This window comes from Mytilus edulis, chromosome 3 (genome assembly GCF_963676685.1).
Source record: "Mytilus edulis chromosome 3, xbMytEdul2.2, whole genome shotgun sequence".
In the NCBI taxonomy this organism is placed as follows: domain Eukaryota; kingdom Metazoa; phylum Mollusca; class Bivalvia; order Mytilida; family Mytilidae; genus Mytilus; species Mytilus edulis.
In genome coordinates, this window is record NC_092346.1 from 32,297,581 (window position 1) to 32,318,001 (window position 20,421).

General features: G+C 31.4%; 2 protein-coding genes across 2 annotated transcripts in view; one reads left to right on the forward strand and one right to left on the reverse strand.

Moving 5' to 3' along the window:
• The window catches only part of LOC139516241 (eIF-2-alpha kinase GCN2-like), a 30,678-nt gene extending 13,019 nt beyond the window's left edge, over window positions 1–17,659 (forward strand). The window contains exons 9-18 of the mRNA XM_071306235.1: window positions 10–120; window positions 8,925–9,077; window positions 9,947–10,011; window positions 10,578–10,689; window positions 12,139–12,239; window positions 12,794–12,927; window positions 13,883–14,042; window positions 15,027–15,160; window positions 15,733–15,824; window positions 17,646–17,659. Coding sequence (XP_071162336.1) covers window positions 10–120; window positions 8,925–9,077; window positions 9,947–10,011; window positions 10,578–10,689; window positions 12,139–12,239; window positions 12,794–12,927; window positions 13,883–13,983 — 777 coding nt within the window. The 3' untranslated portion in view covers window positions 13,984–14,042; window positions 15,027–15,160; window positions 15,733–15,824; window positions 17,646–17,659. The remainder of the gene's footprint in view (window positions 1–9; window positions 121–8,924; window positions 9,078–9,946; window positions 10,012–10,577; window positions 10,690–12,138; window positions 12,240–12,793; window positions 12,928–13,882; window positions 14,043–15,026; window positions 15,161–15,732; window positions 15,825–17,645) is intronic.
• Window positions 3,335–5,279, reverse strand: LOC139516234 (uncharacterized). The gene has a single exon (XM_071306224.1). The coding sequence runs from the start codon at window positions 5,252–5,254 to the stop codon at window positions 3,566–3,568; it is 1,689 nt and encodes a 562-aa protein (XP_071162325.1). The 5' UTR covers window positions 5,255–5,279; the 3' UTR covers window positions 3,335–3,565.
• Window positions 17,660–20,421: the final 2,762 nt, after the last annotated feature.

Sequence of the window (20,421 nt, forward strand, 5' to 3'; positions counted from 1 at the left end):
TTATTCCAGATTACAAGCATTGAACAAGAAATACACAGCTTGATTCGATTACGACATAAAAATCTTATTCACTACTTAGCTATAAAATATATACAGGAAGCTGGGAAATGTACAGTTTATGTAAGTTAATATAAATAAAGATTTAAGCAATTTTTTGAGAAAAATTCATAAATGTCAGAATTTTTGTTGAAAATAAATTGTAACAGAACAATGTTGGAGATAGGACTCATTGGGGTCTAAGTGTAATGCGGGCTTGGTTAAATTTTTAACACATAAAAAAATCAAATGATTAAGCGTGAAAATGGGAAACGAAGACAGCCAGGACATGGGTAATTACATGTGCTATTTTGGCAATAAGAAGCGGGATACAGGATTCTCACTAAATAAGCAGGATCTGGGATCAGACTCCCAAATGAGACCTCCTTAGAGATCCTCATTTCTAGTGTAAATAAGAAGCAGATTCAGTATTTTCATATGTGCCACAGGAAATCCTGATCTATATGATTAGAATTACTGCATGTTAATCTCAATTATACTGCTAATAAGTATTTAGATGAACCTGTTATTAACTTGTAAAATCAGTTCAGCAGAATATGGAAAATATATAAGTGGAATGTACTTATGATACCCTTGAAATGCACTGTTCCTGTCAAATGCCAAACACAACAATTTTTATGCCCCATTTTTATGCCCCATTTATTATTCCCCGATTTATATGGGCATTATGTTTTCTGATCTGTGGGTCTGTTTGTCTGTCCGTTTGTCTGTCCATAAGTTAGTTTGTCCTGCTTCAGGTTAAAGTTTTTGGCCTCAAGTCTGTGCGTCAGCTCATTTTTGTTGGACTTTTTGGCGCCTGGAGTCTGGGCTTCTGTTTCTTTTTTGTGTCTCATATGCATTTTTTGGATCCTTGAGTCTGGGTGTCAGATCATTTTTCATGAATCATTTAAAAGCAAAGCTTTTTGAAATTGTCCAGTACAATACATCCCAATCTGATCACTGATGCCTACATTTTACAGTTGCCTCAGTTGTTCAATGTAACATGCCCAAATAAACTACTTGAGACCATGAATATCATTTCATGTATCACAAACTCATTTTTCTTTTGATTGTCAATTTTTTAGAAACATTCAGGATGAGATCCATTATTTTGTATATTTGTTATTGTGTAGCCTGACATCAAATCTAGCAACCTATAGAAATGAACTGACATTTTTTTTTATGTTTGTTTGATATCTATCAGTTATACAGTATATGAAGACTTTAAGTATGTTATTTATTTATTATGAATAAATGATATACTGTTAAGACACTTTCATGCTCCCACACTTGTCGATCACTCTATTATACAGTAAGTTTAGAATGTAATGTGTACATTTATCAATGTAAATCTTTGTCAGTTAACTTTTTTCTCCAGCAATTTTTTATAGCTAGTTTTCAGTCTCAGTGGATGAGTGGTCTAAGTAGTTCCCATCTACACTTGCCTATGAAGATTGAGGTTGTGAGTTTCAACTCCATTTGGCAAGGTGCTTTTGACTCAGATTTCAATTGACTAGAATGGAGTTTGCCTGCTTTAGGTTGGTGGGTCTCTGTTGTTACTCGTGTTTTCTTCACCAATAAAACTGATCACTGTAGTATAGCCAATTGTCAGAAAAGTGATGTTAGACACCAACAATCAATCAATCAATTAAATAACCAGTAATTGGTCGTTAGGTTTGTTTAGCTGTATTAGTACTCCTACTTTCTCCACCAATAAACTGAACAGAGCAAAAGGTGAAAGTTGTGTTAAACCCCAACTATCAATCAATCAAGCAACCAGTAATTAAGTGGATATTTAGGGTCTCTGTTGGTACTCCTGCTCCCTCAAGTATTAAAACTGATTACTTAATATAGCCAAAGGTGAAAGTTGTGTTAAACCCCAACGATCAATCAATCAAACATCCAGTAATTTGACAGATTTTTGGTTGGTCTCTGTGCTTTTTCACCAATAAAACTGATTACATAATATAGCCAAGTGTGAAGGTGGTGTTACAAGCCAACAATTAATCAATCAAGCAACCAGTAATTTGACAGATTTTCGGTTGGTTGCTGTTTGTGCTTTTTCACCAATAAAACTGATCACATAATATAGCCAAGTGTGAAGGTGGTGTTAAATGCCAACAATTAATCAATCAAACAACCAGTAATTGAGCATATTTTTCAGGGATCACTGTTGATACTCCTGCTTCCTCCACAAATAAAATCAATCAATTGATCAATATGAACTTTCATTTCTACCTGTGGCAACTGCTTAAGGGGGCTCGCAGGTATAAACCAAATTTTTTCCTTATATAGGATTTCCCTATATTTTTCTATAAATGAACTTCATCTTATACTTAATAGAAATATAGAATAAAAACATGGGGTCACCGTTCATTTAATCTCACAATCTGCCTTCGAGAGAAGCATACATTTTTGTAAAATTACTTTTTTTCTGTTGAACTAATAGGAGAAATAAAGATAACATCGATTAAAAAAAGAATGTAATTACAGAAATCACCCAAATTTTACAATAGAGTAGTTTAAGTACAGCTTATTTAAAAAACATAATAAAAAAATATAGGTCACCGATTAGTTAAAAAAGATAATTTAATTTTAATGCAAAAAAATGGCATTTTTGCACCTAAGGGAGATAATTTGGAGCTTTTTCGATGATATATACATTTTGAAAGTCATCTGGGGTCAAAAGGAATTGACTGTTTGGAATGATTTTTGCTGTTAAATAAAGTAACAACTAACAAAGTAAAAAAAAAATTGGAATGAAAACAAGAAAAAAAAAAAAAATCTGAAATATTTATAACCACAAGCCTCCTTAAAGAATAATTAACTCATCAATCATCAAATCAATCAATCAATTGATCAATATAAACTTCATTTCTACCTGTGATAACTGCTTAACTATTAATCCACTTATCAATCAACAAATCAATCAATCATTTGATCAATATAAACTTTCATTTCTAACTTTGATAACTGGGTAACGATAAACCAACCAACAAATATTTAGAAAATATCTTCAGATCTTGTTGGATGTTGGAACAACCAACAAAAATCAATCACCAACCAATCAACCAACCAAAAATTAATGTTAGTAAAGGCGGAGACGTCCATTGACAATTATTTCGACAAATGATTTTATTTTTTGATAGGGTTAATAATAATAATTCTGGTATATTCACTTATCATTGAAGACTGTTTGTTGATGCGTATATTTCTCTGGTTTAGATCTCTTTTTTTTTTTTAAGTTGCGGTCTTATTGTCAACACACTATGTCTCCTTTTATACATATTTGTCACTATCAATTAAGGTAATTTTTATTATGATCTTTGGCTTTAGTTGGAATCCATAGTATCCTTAAAAAGTAACATTTTGAATAAAAAGGAAAATAACTGTTATACAAGATATTGGTCTAATCAGTTCTGGTAAGTTCACTCGTAAGCTGTAAGTCCAGTTGTCATATGCATATGACATGAATATTGTTTGCCTTATACTATTTCACATATTTCTGTTTCATTAAAGTTTGAAAGTTTTAGAATCCGTCAATGTTTATTTCATATAACTTTGCTTCTTTAGTTTGACTACCTACATAATTAGTGCATCCTATATAAAGTTGTCCAGTTGTGTTGATGGCAAGAGAATATGGAAACACTATTCCTATATCCTTGGTATTGAAATATGAAATCAAATGACCATTGTCATTGAGGATGTGTAAGATTCGGGTAAACGCATCTATCACAACAACATTGTCACTTGGTGTTGTCACAATGTCTACTGGTTTGAATGGTTCACTCTTATTGATAGTTGGATGACCTGTATACTGGTTTATTGTATGTCCTTCTTGTTCTAAGATCACTACTTTACCACGGATATCATCTGAAATCATATCCACTACATGTATATTTCTATTACATGTAGTGGTTATATACCTTGCGTTATTAAATAAAGGTTGATTATGTTTATCATGTTCATATACAGTTTCCTTGTCTCCTTTCTTGTTCATTATGATCACAGCACTTCTTTTTAGTTTAATATTATAAGCTCCTACTATAAGTTTATTATCACTGATAACATGGATAGCAATGGGAAGTAAAGGTGTTACATCATAAACAGAATCAGTCAGTTCACCACTACTGCTAATGTGTTGTAACCTTGCTTCCCCAAAAACACACAGAAGGAGTTGATTAGATGGAGTAACTGCCATTCCACACACTTTAATGTTAAATTCAGACATCACCTTCAGATTGGTTCCTTCAGGTTTTACTCTCTGTAACATTTCGTGAATACCAGAACTTATCCAAATTGACTGGTCAAGGCATGGACTTATACATGCTATTGCTTCAAGTTCAGTCTGGTACTTATTATTGATGACTAGGGAGATGTTTATTTCTGCTGACAAGTTTCCATCATCTTGTAGGGATCCAATGTGAGATTGGTTCAAATTTCCTGGAACAAATGTTGGTGAAGAAGTATAGCTAGGCCTGGTTCGTGGTTCTTGAGTTTCAGTGAATTTCTCCATCTTCTTGACCTCTTTGAAGAATTCAGAAGCATTGGAAAGGTCAATACAGTTCTGGACTTCAGTGATTTTATCCTCTTTCTGGGTTGTGAATAATGATATAGCATTAAGATCAGATTTGACTGATGTTAAAACAGTTTCATGACTCTGCTCCAGTTTATTTTTGAGTTCTTTAAAATATTGTTCTACCTGCTCTTTTACAGTTTCCTCATGACTTCGAATATTTCTTTTTTCTTTGTTATACTTTATATTTTCAGCTGACACTAGTTTATTGAGCTGGTCTTTCTTTGCGTTGATTTTATAATTACTCTTCTGCATTTTACTTTGTCCTTTTTTTAATATGTTAACTTTGATATTGTATGCATCACTAATTTCGATTAAATGATGCTTCTTATGAACTTTAGTAACACAGGTTGGACACACAAGGATTTCACATTTACTACAGTAAAAACATGAGAATTGTCCAGTGTGTTCTGGACATTTAATGTTAGTAAAATCCATCTCTTCCCTATGCTTGCCTACATCCCGTAGACTGATGATCTTGTGATCATTTGCATTTTTGAATTTTGAATGTACATTGTCAGTGCAATAACCGCACATCAGTATACTGCAGTCCATGCATTTCCACTGTATTGTTCTATTTGTTTCACATAATTTACAATTAACAGGAACTTGACCTTTTTTAACCGACTGGGAGGACGCCATTTTTGTTAGATGTGTCTCAGATATTTCTATTCCTTCTATAATTTTTTTTCAACAAGTTAAAATGTTTAATACAAATGTTTACTTCCTTTAACTGGAAACTGAAACAAGATAACAGGAGTCATTAGATTAACTGATTGTGTGAAAGTAATGTCTATGATTGAGAAAAATATAATATTTTAAAAATTCATATCAGGCTTATGATTTGGAAAGCCAGATGTATGATATATATCGGTAAAATAAAGAGGATGTGATATGATTGCGAATGAGACAACTCTGCATAAGAGACCAACTGACACATAAATTTAACAACTATAGGTCACCGTACGGCCTTCAACAATCAGTGAAACACATACTCTATAGTCGGATATAATAGGCCCTTGAAATGACAAATGTAAACAACTTCAAACGAGAAAACCAATGGCCTCATTTATGTACAAAATAATGAATGAAAAACATAAGCGATATACAGCAACAAACTACAACCTCTGAATAACCTCATTTTCATGGTTCAGTGGTTATAGTCAAGTTTTTGTGTTTTTGTCTATTTTTCTTATACTGTATGCAACAGGTCTACTATATTTGGTGTATGGAATAATTGTATGTCTTACTGGCAGGTGTCATCTGACCTTGACCTCATTTTCATGGTTCAGTGGTCAAAGTTAAGTTTTTGGGTTTTGGTCTTTTTATCTAATACTATATGCAATAAGTCATCTATATTTTATGATCTATATATCAGTTGCTCAGGTTTTATTTTACCTTGTCTCATTTACACGGTTCATTGCTCAGTATTAAGTTTTTGTGTTTTGGTCTGTTTTTCTTAAGCTATAAGCAATAGGTCAACTATATTTGTTGTATGGAAGAATTGTAAACTGTTCATGTCTGCCAAGCATGGTTTATCTGACCTTGATCTCATTTTCATGGTTCATTGGTCAATTTTTACTTTTCTTGGTTAATGTAAAGTTTATGTGACAGTGTAATAAGACTTTATATTTAGGACTATCAACATCATGACATGATATCAATGATTAGTAAAGAAGGCGAGACATTTCAGCGTGTCCAATCTTGTTTACTGATAAATGGACTTCTAGTTAACATTAAATACAGTCTGCATTTAAAGTTTTTAAAACATTTGTAAGGTTCATAAATTTGCCTAGATTTTAACAAAACTTGGACTGAAGCTTCTAACAATCAAAAGATAGTATTGAGAGGAATATTTTTTTTTTTTTTTTCCTTATTTTTGTTGAGCTTACGATTAACAGCAAAAGAAGGTGAGACACTGGATTCTGCGGAACCCCTACAAATTTTTTTATTTGTATGCAACCAGATGTGATGTACTATGATTTGGTGGTATTACACCTGATAGGCTAACTTTTAAAGTACAAATAACTCAACTTTAAAATAAGTATCAACAATCTTTTATTCATGCTACTTGTCAGGCTCTGGAACAATTTAAACATAATAGCTATACAGAATTTAAATTCTATCCATACCTTTAAAGAGTCTTTGCAACAGAGGTTTAGATAGAATCATGATATACATATTGTTAACTTTTTTGACGCCCATCATGGCATGTGACTAAATGTTGTGGGGCATATTAATTAACCCATGTATCTGTCTTGTCTGTTCATACCTCCGTCCTTTCGTCTGTCCATCTAGATTTGGATACATTGTTTGTCTGGTATATCTCCTCATAGAGTTTTGGAGGTACAACTTCAATATTTTGTAGGATGTTCATACACATACATTTTTTTTGGTATTTGAGATGTGCATTGCTACAGGATTTTGATTTCTTTTAAATATTCTGAAAATTACAGGTAGTTATGGACTTAATAGAGAGAGCACAAAGAGATCATAGTTTCTCCGCCTATCTCCTCCTACAGTTTTGGAGACGCAGCTTTAATATTTTGTTGGATGTTTAAAAACATATTGGAGCAGTTCATTTGCCACAGGATCTTGATTTCTTTTTTTATATGCCAAAAATGACAGGTAGTTGGACTTGGACATTTTTTTGGTACAAGCTGCATATATAAAGAGTAACATTTTGTTGGATGTTTAAACACAAAATGCAGGTGTACATGGCTTTAGTATTTTGATTTTTTCCCCAAAAATTCTGAAAATGACAGTTAGTTGGACTTAGGCGTATTTTTGGTACAAGCTGCATAAAGAGATCATGGTTTGTCCTCCTACACTTTGAGAGACACAGCTTTAATATTTTGTTGGATGTTCAAACACTTAATGGATGTGTGCATGGCCATAGAATATTGATTTATAGATAGCTTAACAATCTCAAATCTAAAATATGTAAACTACACTCATGCATATGGGTTAGCAGTAAAAGGGGATAGGGGGAGGGGGTAGCATGGTCCATATCTATTTTTTTTTTAGTTTTGGAAGATTTTTGATTTAAAAGGAAGAATTTCAGTAAGATATAGATCATAAATATAATTTGTCTTTCGTTATATTATTTGAAAAATATTGACAAAAATCTTAATTTGCTTACGTTTGAAAATTTTCCTCTTTCCTGTTTTCAGAAATTTCTTGATAGAAATCTAAATTTTTGACTGCAGATAGTAATTTCTGTACATGAAAATTTTTCCGGTTTCCTGTTTTCAGAAATTTCTTGATAGAAATCTAAATTTTTGTCAGTATCCGTATATTATGATAACTATCATCTTTGTGATGTTCCAAATATAGTTACATCTGACAAATTTTCCGGTTTCCTTTTTCGAGGGATTTATGATATTAAAATCTTTGTTTTTGCTTAAATATACTAATTTCTGGTAAAGAAAATTGTTAGTTTCCGTATTCTATCATGTATGTGATGTTTCAAATAGAGTTACTTATGACAGATTTTTTGGTTTCCTATTTTCTTTTTTATAGTGGGTTACACTGAGTCATTTTTTTTAATGGAGATATTTTTATATTTTGCTATTACAGGAGCACCTAAAATTGACAATATAACTCCATTTAAAACATCACAAATCTGATTAAGGATCTGACAAAATTTCACAACCCATAATAAGAATTTTGAGGCAAAGACTAAGATTTTATCCAATATTCTTGTTTAGACTTCTTTCTTTATTGTACATTTTGGTTTCATCTGCCTATCTGGTTTTAGACCTTCATATTTTTTGGCTTTGAGCATCTTTGAAGTGTTGAGATATTTAAAAGTGCCAATCTTTGTAAGAATCAGGCATTTCAGTAGAATTTCAAAACATAGCCGAAAAAACACAACAGGAAAATAAACAAATGTTATATTAATCTCTCATTACAAATTTTAAACTAAAATCAATTCAAACTTCAGTGGGATTTTGTATGTTATGTTTTCACCATGGTCTTATTCTTGGGCAGATTGGCCCTGAATTTCAAAATGTGCCTCTGGTGCAATAAAATTTGCACTGTTTTTGTTACCAATTAAGATGGCAACAGAGCATTATAATTTTAGTGATTTCAGTGTCAACTCATTATAAAGGATATTTACCATTTGCAACAAATATTGGTCATGTACATTGTAACTAATAATGGTCTCAGTCAATATTTTGAGTTACTTAAAAATATATGTTGATGCATTTGTATCAATTATGCATATTAAAGTTTTTAGTTGAGGTAGTTTTTTATACAATTTTCTTTCTATATCTTATAATTGTTTTTATTTATATTTTTCAAACAGATTTTAATGGATTACTCTGGAGGTGCGAGTCTCAACATACATATAACAGAATCACGTCCATTGTCAGTAGATATCATCAAGGCTTACACAGAGGAGATTTTGTATGGATTAGAGTATTTACACAAAAAAGATGTGGTACATAAGTATCTAAGGGTAGGTAACTGATGTTTTTCAAATTCTATTTAAAGTGTATGCTTTTTTCAATTAAATATGATTAATGGGGGTGGGGGTGTTTGGGCGTTAATTATTGTCTATTCGTCAGCAAGCCAACAGCACAATAGACATCAAAAGCAATATTTTCAACATTCGACTAGTGATTTTTGGGTCAAAGCAATTTTTTTTTATCTGGATCAATAATATATAGTTTACAGAGACAAACATATAATTTAAATCATTTCAGAGGCAATACGAAATGAATTAATTCTGTATGTAACCAAGAATGCTTGCTTATCCTGCAAGCAAGCTCAAAGTAAGCCATCAGCTAATAAAGAGAGCATACCTTCGTCATACCTCTGCAATTGCATGAAAAACATTATCTTGTGCAATACTTTTAATTTGTATCAGAATCAAACTGATAAAATTAGAATGAAATTGATACTTAAAAAAAGACACAGTGATTTGACAGTAATCTTACATAAATAATTCTACTTGAAATAGATAAGTGATAAGCTAGAAAAAAACAGAGACAATCATGTTAAATCAAATTTAGTCCAGGAAACTAATTTTATTTTGATTTCATCAAAATTTTTATAATATATCCTGAAACCTGAATTGCTATGGTGTAAGTTCCCTAAATCTACAATTCAGTAATAAGTTTATCTTAGAAACATTGTATTCAGTACATAAATGAAGTCTTACTTGATGACATACACTATCTAGATAAAACCTTGATTAAATTTCAAAATATTTGAGTGAAAAATTGAATTTGTGGAAGAAAAAAATCCTCTGTAATCTGTAATGGCACCAATTTCATTATGCTGTAGTTTTCTTTTAAAAATATCTTGCTCATTCATCTATTGTAGGCTTCCAGTATTGTTGTTGATAAGAATGGTAGAATAAGGATTGGTGATTATAGTATTGATAAGAGGTAAGTCGTTTCATCTGATAGTAGATATATGTAATTCAGACATTGTTGCATGATTAAAGTAAGGTGTGGGATATTACTTGATATGAATAAGAAGATGTGGTATGAGAGCCAATGAGAGAACTCTGTATCCAGGTCAAAATGTATAAAAAATTAACAATTATAAGTCATTAGTACAGCCTTAAACACAGAGCCTTCGTTCATACTGAACAGCAAGGGTTGAGAGCTATAAAGGGATCCAAAATCACAAGTGTAAAACAATTCAAACAGGAAAATTTACGCTGATTTGTTATAAAAAATGACTAATAGGGCTCTGCTTACCTGAAACTCTGAATAATGTGTGAAGCACATGTTAATTTTTCTAGATCTATAATTGTATAATACAAAATTCTGATTTAAAAAAATTTTGAGAAAAATTATAAAATGAGCATAAAAGCGTATATTGTGTACTAATTTCTTTTAAGTAGTTATGTGCAATTACCGCAGTTATGAACCTGAAACCACAAAGTTGAAGTATACACAACAAAAGTTGTTGCAAATTTTCCACTTTTTCCATTTCTGTTTTTCAGGCTGTCTGATCTATATTATGCTGTGGAGTCCTCCCGACCTGGTGTCCATTTTTCAGGAGATAGAGAACTGATACCAGTTAGGGGAGGAAAGAAAGGAGACGTTTATCAATTGGTGAGGATCTTGATTTAAAGAGAAAAAAGGCCTTTTTTATGTTTAATTTGTATACGGCCGCAAAAATTATAAAATTTCAATGGTATATTGATATCACATTGTCTTCGTTGTTGTTGTCATTGTTATCATTAGCATCTTTCGAAGACAGATGGTTTCCGGATAATAACTTTGGTATAAGTATAAAATTTTAACACATGGTTTACAACCATTGAATTTGGTGGTAATGGTCCCACCTATTAGGGGCCAAAAAAGGGGCCCAAATAAGTATGTTTGCAGTTTCCAGACAATAACTGGTGTTAAAGTGTATGAATCTCTTTGAAATTATACCACACGTTTCCATACTACAAAGGGATGGTTAGAATTGACTTTATGACTCAAACTATTTAGGAATAAGTTGCAAAATAGGGGGTAAACAATGGTTTTTCTGGTTAAAGAGCAATTGAGACAGTACAAAAGCAGTGTAAGGATGGTAACCTAAATCAATTTGAAGAACAATGTTTGATTACCTCCCTGACACTGTTAGTAAATAATTTATTAAGAAATTATGATTTTATTGAGGTGATTAGTTGTCACAGTAATTACATGTAATATTAATTTCAGCAATGACTATGTAAGTCATTTTATATTTTAAAACTTTTATGATGCATTAAGTTGCAAACTCCATTAGAAATTTGAAATGAGATACTGACAATATCTTGAGGAAAGAATTTTTTTTTAAAAAAGGAGGGGGAGGTTAAAAAAATTGGAAGGGAGACAATTTTTCTTATTTCAGATTCCAGAAATTTAAAGAAAATTTGTTCAACTTTTTTTTTAGGGGGTGGGGAATGGGGGGTCAATTAGCAATAGCATAGTGTATTGCACAATAGCAAAAAAATGAATATAAATTCAATTCATATAACCAACTTGAAGTTCTTTAGCTACAGTTATTCTGTGTCAGAAATTTGATTACAATCCAATTTGGCCATTTGTCCATTTTGGCCCAAACTTTTCAGAGTGCGACATCTGCGGTTGTATCCAGCTGTGATTAGGGAAGCAATTTATTTTATTTATACTTGAATTAATAGATGGAAACATAAATGATTGTAAATGACATGTTTATATGGCATTTTCTTTTGTACTTTGTAGCTCAATTATATTTGTAAAATACCCCGTAAATAAATAATAAAAAAGTTCAAAAACCAAACAAAAAAAAAAACAAAAAAAAATAACCAAACCAACAACCTAGAAAAATCCAAGAAAACAGAAAATGGAAAATAGACAAATTGAATTCCAAACAGAGTTTATAAGAGTTATATATACATGTTGAGTGTCCTTCAACTTAAAAAAATGAAGCTATGAACATGAAAGATAAAGTCTCCAAAGTCACTTTTTTGAAAGAAGAAAATAAAATTAAAAAAAAAAGATAAATTATTAAAGCCTTTTATCATTCAATGAATTGTATTTTTCCAGGGTTTGATACTGTTATCTGTAGCTATTGGATTAGATGCTGATCCAGACAAGCCAGAAATACCACAAAATTTCCCTCCTGTGTTTCAAGATTTCTTAACAAAGTATGATTAGTGTTGTATGACTTATATATTCATTAGTCTGACTTAGAAGTAATACTTCGTCTAAGCACTCTGGTAATTATGGTACCCCCCTTTTTTGTATGAAAAGTGAGGCAGAACATACCAAAAAAAGGGGTATTCAAACTCATAAGTCAAAAAGGGAATGAAAATGCTATGGCAAAATGTATAACTTAAATTTAGTTTAAATAATTTAACTTTTTTACCATATCAGAATTATTGGCTTGAAAGGAAATCAAGAATGTATAAGTGTGAGCCAAGGATCCGTGTTGAAGACTGTACCTTGACCTATAATGGTTTACTTTTATAAATTGTGACTTCTATGAAGATTTATTTCTTTGACACTCATACTTCATCTTCCTATATCTAAAAGTTTAAAGCTTTTGACAGATGAAATCTAAAATCCATTTTCTTAAATAATGTCATTTGCAGTAGAAAACATTCTTAAATAATGTCATTTGCAATAGAAAACATTCTTAAATAATGTCATTTGCAATAGAAAATTTTCATACATATTTTGTTTTTTTTAAATGTTTTAGATGTTTGATGAAAGATGAGAGACATCGTTGGTCGGTCTATCAACTGTTGGACCATAGTTTTATTAAGGAAGAATTACAACACACCATTCATTATGCTCCTCACAAACAGGCTGCTACAGAAGAAAATGAGAAAAGTATGTTGTGTATTTGTTATATAAAAAAGAAGATGTGGTATGATTGACATTGAGACAACTCTCCACAAGAGACCAAAATGACACAGAAATTAACAGCCATAGGTCACCGTATGGCCTTCAACAATGAGCAAAGCCTATACCGCATAGTCAGCTATAAATGGCCCTGAAATGAGTATAGTTTAGTTGTACAATGAGGAGATAACAGTATTGTATTTAAAGCTTGGACAGCATCAATTATACACATTAAAACAATATTTTAAAGATTTCACTACTGTTTTAATTGATAACCATAAGTGTATTCAAAGGATCAATTAGATGAGTGTATATGGATTATATATAATTTTATTGGTTTTATAAACAATATCACCATAAAAGCCAACTATGACAAGCCTTTGAGCCAGAAATGGAATTTACATCAAAAAGAAAAATTAAAACATCAAATTAGGATTTAACTATGCATTTTTAAAAATCAATTATTTTTCAGACAAACGTCTTTCAAATATATGTACATTTCCCCAATGGCAAGCGAGATTAACCCAAAGTTTTATTTTTGTCAAATTTTATCACATTCTGGAGCGTTCAATAAAATTTTAAATTGTCTGATGAAGAAGTTTGACACTAGAACAGGACGTAGGATATCATACTGGTATGTGCAAAAGACTTGATCAATGAGTCACAAACTTTCTATTCAACATTAATAGAATTTTAACCACTTAAGAGAAATGAATTCAACAACTTGTGAGAATTGGATATTGCTTGATATCAACTCAAGATTGTCTTTTCATTTGAATAGTAATAATAAACTCACCTAAGATTCTGATTGTTTATAATTATTTTGAAATTAAATAGTTGTTATCAAGCAGCTTCAAAATCTCAATACTTACGAAACCTAAAAATCATAATTTAAAAAAAAGGAAAAATAACAGGATGAGTAATAGTATTTTTCTAATTATAGAACAAGACGTAAACAAAGACAATGATTCAGAAGATGATGACTTAGCAGATTTACCCTTCATCACAGCCTTGGAGGTCAGTGCAGTGGACAATCTCGTCTAACTAATGAATTTGAAGTCCTTAGGTCTCTAGGGAAAGGAGGATTTGGTGATGTCATTGAGGTAATTACATCCAGAATAGGCATTGTCATGTGACCTAGACTCCATTTTCTTGCTTAATTGAGCAGGTTTAATTAAACTCATCATAGATACCAGGATTGAAATTTTGTATTTGCACCAGACTCACATTTCATCTTCAAAAGACTCATCAGTAATGCTTGATTCAAAGAAGTTAAAAAAGCCGAATTAAGGGGAGTTAAAGGTCGGTGTGCCAATCTGGTCTTTAGTCTGTCTGTTGTTAGTTGGTCTTTCCTGTTTCAGTCACAATAATATTTGGTTAAAGAAAATTTACTTTAATTTGTGGTTGCAACTACTATAAACTTAGCACACATGTTCATTATAATGTGAAATTTGGAAAAGATATGCCAAATAAGGGTGTTGATCCCAATTTTGTGATTTGTTGTTTTTTTGCATGAAGTCTGGTGTCTAATCATCTGATGGTTCATTATTCCTTTTTGAAATTCAGGTTTTGATGCATTCAGTACTGAAACTAGTTGTTTTGATTACCAACGAGTTTGCCATTTCAAAATCTAAAGCATTCTGGGTAATATTGTCATAGATTTTCATCACATGTTTTGATAGGTTAACAACATCTTAAACAATGAATATTCAACCAATGACATATCATATTAATATTTTTAATTGCGGTACAAACATTGAAATTACCCCTTATGTTCTTAGTGGTGAACTAAAAAAAAAGAACTTTTACAGAACAGTTAAATTGCTGAAAATATAACACTGCATAAGCCAAAAAACTGTCTTAAGTGAACTCATCAATCAGAACTTTTAAGCTGATCACCTGTCTAATCCAAACTAAATCATCAGTTCCTGACAAGTTAGGTTTGACAAATTTCACTGCATTTAGATTGCATTGCACAATTGACAATTCTGTAGTCTAATCAGTCTAAGACATCTTTGTAATATATGTATATTCAGCCATCATGATTTTATTGCCATTGTAAACAAACATTTTACTCTATTTTACAGGCTAGAAATAAACTAGATAGAAGAAAGTATGCAATTAAAAGAATACTATTGAATCCTAAAAGTAAATACTTCAACAAGAAAATCACCAGGGAGGTCAAATTACTGTCTCGTCTCAATCATGAGAATGTTGTCAGGTAAGTAATTTTTTTTTAACTTATTTATGTTACTTGGGAGTCTTGTATCTCATGGATAACAATTTTCATAGAAAGCTTACATTTTTGTGGATATTTGTATCATTGTTTGATTGATATTACAAAAAATCTTTTAGAATTTCATAAAGAAAATTAGCTATTTGTTGAAAAATAAAAGTTTTGTTTCTCCTGAAATCATGATATCCAGGAAAATTGGTATCCAAAAAATAGTAACGAATCCACAGTACATTGTTGAAGACAATAATCATGTAAGATGAATTTTTGGATGTTTGTTTACTAAATAGAGAAAAATGGTCTTCAAAATGATCTGCAATGACCTAAAAATAAATAAAAATGTAATGCACAAACTGCAATTAATAAAATATCAAACTGAAGAGTCATATGAACTTGCAGTAAAGTGTGATCTGTGCATCATGTTGTTACTTTGAGATGAAGAACAGCAATTTAAGGGTTGTTCCTTGCTTTTAGTTTCTTTTGGTGATTTTTCATCATGAATTACTAAACTATATCACTTCGTTTAGATTTTCAACTACTACCATTTATTTATACGACAGGTATTATAATTCGTGGAGTTAAACTAGTGAGGATCCAGCACACAGTGACTCATCAACATCCTGCTCCACAACTACAGGTACTGGTACAACAGGTTAAACTCAATCAACCAGCGACAGCAGTTCCTTCATGAAGAACAGTCTGAATTTTATTAATTAAAACTCCATTAGTTGAAATGATTATTGGAAAGCAAGAAGTTACAAGTGTCTCAATGGCTAGCTGGTGTCCATTTTCTCCTAGTGAAGCCATGAAGTAGCCCATTTTATCATAACTAACAATGTAAGCTTAAATGTCTAAATCGGATTTGAGTTCTGACAGAACACATTAAAAGAAATTGGTATCAAATTGGGGATCCAAGTTTACGCTAAGGATTGCCATTGCTTTTTCAGTGTTACCATGAATTAATAACATTATACGTATGACTCTATAAAATTTATATCTAAATTACAGTTAAAATTTTCTAAAGAAACCGAAGTAGATATTTTATATATGGTATAAAATAAACAAGATATTTAGTAGGAGGGCATTTTTTTTTGGATTATATTGGGAGTTTGGACAAGATAATATTTAGATTTAATCAGCTTCCTCAAATTCATTAAGGCATTCTCCTACAAGTGTTGACTCTGAATCTGATTGTGTAAACACACAGTATTGACTTTGTTACAACCAGAAAGCAAGCAGTCTGTTTGCACATTAAGCAACGTTTAAATTGCCCTCTATGATACAATTAATCTGGAATGCAACATGCATAAGTTCAAAAGGCAAACTTTCACTGCTATTTGAGTAATTGCTTGATTTGTTTGATGTAATATGTATGGGTTATTAAATGAAGAAGATTCAACTTGTATCTGTGTAAAAATTTTGAAGATTTCAAATGGTTGTAGCTATTTTAGTAATTGGGGTATCTGTTTGAAGTCTTTGATATCTATCACATACAAATGAGCAGAGAATCAACTTGGGTGTGAAAAACTTCAAATCAACTTTGAAAATTTCAAAACATTTTGTAAACATGTGAGAAAGGTTTTTCTTCATAGTTAGACAAGATAGATAAAAATTTGTTAACGGTTGGAAAAAATGAGGAAGTGTAGGGACAATTTTTTTTTTTTTTAACAATTTTATGTTTTAGTTGAAAAAGTTTTTTGAATTTTCATGTGTTTGTTGTCTATTTCTTTTGAAATTTTAAGAATTTAGCATAAAAGTTTGGTGATTATTGAAAGTAGAACCATATGTGTAAATCAACCTTGCCTTATTACATATTAAAGTTACTAGTAGTGTTTGCTTTTGTATACAACATGTTACTTAGCAGTTTGTTCCCCATGAATTCTATATTTACATCTGGGAATTGGAATAATTAGCAAAAATAAATAAAAATGAGAAGAATAATATCATTAGGGTTGTCTGCAGGGTGATGAGGAATTCAATGGCATAGGAATCCGAAAGGCTCATCAACTTGTAACTTAATCTCATGAAAAACTTTTAATGGCTCTAAAGAAGTAATTTAGGGCAAAATATGTTTTCACCAGCCTTCTCCTCTGATCCATTTCATTTCTCAACAAACATTTATCATGAATTAAATGCATTTTTGAATGGTTTAAAGACTTTTGTCAACAATTTGAAGATACACTGTGAAATTTGGCTAAGTTTCGGCTGTAATTTAAAAGTAAATATCTGTACTGAGGTTGATAGGGGAGGTCAGAGGTCACCTTAGTAATGAGAATTTGTCTAAATCTTGGCAAATGATGATCTAGACTCTGGTTTTTGTGTGGCGCCTCACTTGTATATCAGTCATTAATCATTCCTTAGTGACAGTTTGTCCACAATTAGGCCAAAGTCAAATTATTTTGTTGATAATTAGAAAAGGCCAGTGCAAAAATAATATTGGTTAAAAAGTTAATTTTTATTTTTTTATTTACAGGTTTATTAATGCAAGGCGAAGAATAGTGCAACCAATGATTGACCAATCAAATAGAGCAGGTAAGAATATGAATATTTTTTTAATATTTGCCACTGGACACTTCAGGGGACAGCAATTAGTATATATTAATTCCCTTATACAAAAACTTGGTTTGTTTTTGCCAAATTTTATACTAATAACCTAAAAAAAAATCTAATTTGAAAAATTAATTTAAATTAAAACATAAAACTTTCCATGTATTTTTAACTATGCAAATTTACACTCCTCCCCCTTTCTGGATTCAAAACTTCTGGTATGGAAATACATCAAGCATTTCAATTTCAATCCAAATGGCCATTTAATTGCATAAGCTTTAAGGATTAAAAATTATTGTGACTTGCAGAATGCCAACTCGACAAAAGAATATGCAAAAAAAAAAAATAAACACGAAAATTATGATTTCCTTTTCTTAATTAAAATCTAATGTATATTGTTTAGTAGGTATAAAAATGACGGAAATGAAATGAAGACATTTGTCATTATAACCACATTACCATTGGTTTTTCTCTATAAAATTCATGACACGGTCATTTTGGCATGTTGCAAGTGAAACAATAAACCATTGTAGTCTTACATAATATTAAACCCATAAACCCATCAACTGTCAAAAATATGCAAATAAGAGATAGTATTAACTAAATTTACTTCCTTCTGCATGTTCCAGTTATATTTATTTAAAAACCTTAAAGATTTTATACATAATTCATAAAGCATTTAGTGCCTTCTAGTATAGTGCAATTTGATGCCTTTTATTGAGGAACAAAGTTTTTTATGTCGTAATAAAAATATTAATTTTTGTCGTCTTTGTTTCTGCGGTACTTCAACAATAAATTGCATAATAATAAGTAGCTGAGTGTTTTATAAATATATGCAAACTTGCTTTTTATTTTTCTTTCTATCATTTTCTCACTTGTCCGCTGATATTTTTTTTTATCTACAAGGCTATTTTCGCCCTGGTATCCTGATATTTTAAAAAGCTATTTAACACAAAATTGGCATATATCATCAGCAATTTAGTTTTCATCTGCGGGTTGTTGTTAATTAGCTCTCTGTAAGCAGTCTAAAGGTAAAACTCTGAGATGAAACTTTTATCTTTGGTGGCATGGCTCTTATGCAAATTGCATTTCTTTTAAGCTTGTTATTCTTGACAGAATCTCACATCTCCTGAGGAGCGAAAATCTTTCCAATTGAAATTCCTCTTCCCTCATAACGAGGGTCTGTAAGTGGGTACTAAATGGTTTTATGTGATCTAGATGTACCTCTAAGTGTTCCCTATCTGTTTTCAGTTTATACAAGGCCGCTCTTTGTTTCACATGCTGTTAGGAGTAAGATATTCTCTAAAAAAAACTATGTATATAAGCACTATTGTTCGGCAATAAAAGTATTTTTTTGTTAATAGCACTTTAGGTTCAAAACAGTAATATTAATTTTGTCGAAATTTCAAATGTCGAAAAGTATTAATACAATCGGTGAAGTTTCTAACCACAAATATTTGATCTGAATACAAAATAATTATACTGCATGTAAAAACAGATGTTTTATCAAGATAAATACTAAGACAAACATAATCATTGTCTTAATCTTTTCAGCACCAGGAGGTCATGGATATAGTCCAGAGAGTATGGGTTGGGATAGCCAGGCCATGGCACATATGAGTCCTCACAGTAAGTAGTTTAAACACCCCTGTACATATTTTGTGTTCTGATAAATTGAAAGATCAGATTAAGATGAATCTGTTAATCTCAGATTAGGCTTAATGGTTCATCAAAGGTTGAGTCAATTTGTTCACAGCTTAAGTGTAATTTGTTCACAATTTAAAAGTTAATGTGAAGCTTAATTGGTTCAAAGGATAAGCTCATAGAAAACAAACAATGTACAAATTGTTAAAGCACATGAAATCTTTCTGAATTAATATTGAGATTGAATGTGAAGGAGATATTGGGTATATACAAATGAGACAGCTACCTAATAACATGTAGAAGAAAAAATAAGACATTTTTTGAAGTTCTGTGTCATATTGGGCTTAAATAAGCAAAGCAAAAGTATATAGCAATGCATACTTATAAAGTGACAATTTAAGTTTTGAAAGAATTAATTACATGATAAAAAATTTAATATTATTTTTTTTTTAATTCCAGTGTTCCAAGGAAGACATGGTAGTGAAATGTATGATCAAATGAAGGGATATTCTCATATGGAAGGACAGAGATACGATATGCTTGGAGTTCAGGGTATGCATAGTAGTGACATGTTCGGAAGTACTGCTGTCACTGGCAGTAGTTCATACTCTCAGATGTCACAGTTACGACCACCAGTTCATTCGCAAGCAATGCTAATACCAGGGCATCGGCATCATATGATGATGGGACACGGAGCCCACGGCATGAGTCCCATGTCGATGGGATCTGCTCAAAGTCCTCCATTACATGGCAGCTTGGACAGTATGGGTGCACACATTCAGGATATTCATGCTGGATAAATATCAGGAGTAAAAACTTTGTGCTTTAAAAAGAACAAGGACATTTGGCTTGGCCTGCGAACATAATTAAGCCAAGGAATAAAGCGTGACTTACAAGTATTTGTGGGTACGGTAGTTTAAAACTACGGCCTATTTTATTACAATCACGGTGATCTCTCAATCATTTAGCAGTCACTCATTGTGTGGAATCTAATTCCTAACGGTTGCAGGCTAGCCAAGGGAAGTAACTGGTGTGCTAGTCAATCTAACAGAGTAAGG

Excerpts from the sequence above, each read along its gene's own strand:
- LOC139516234 (XM_071306224.1), bottom strand. The coding sequence starts at position 5,254 with ATGGCGTCCTCCCAGTCGGTTAAAAAAGGTCAAGTTCCTGTTAATTGT.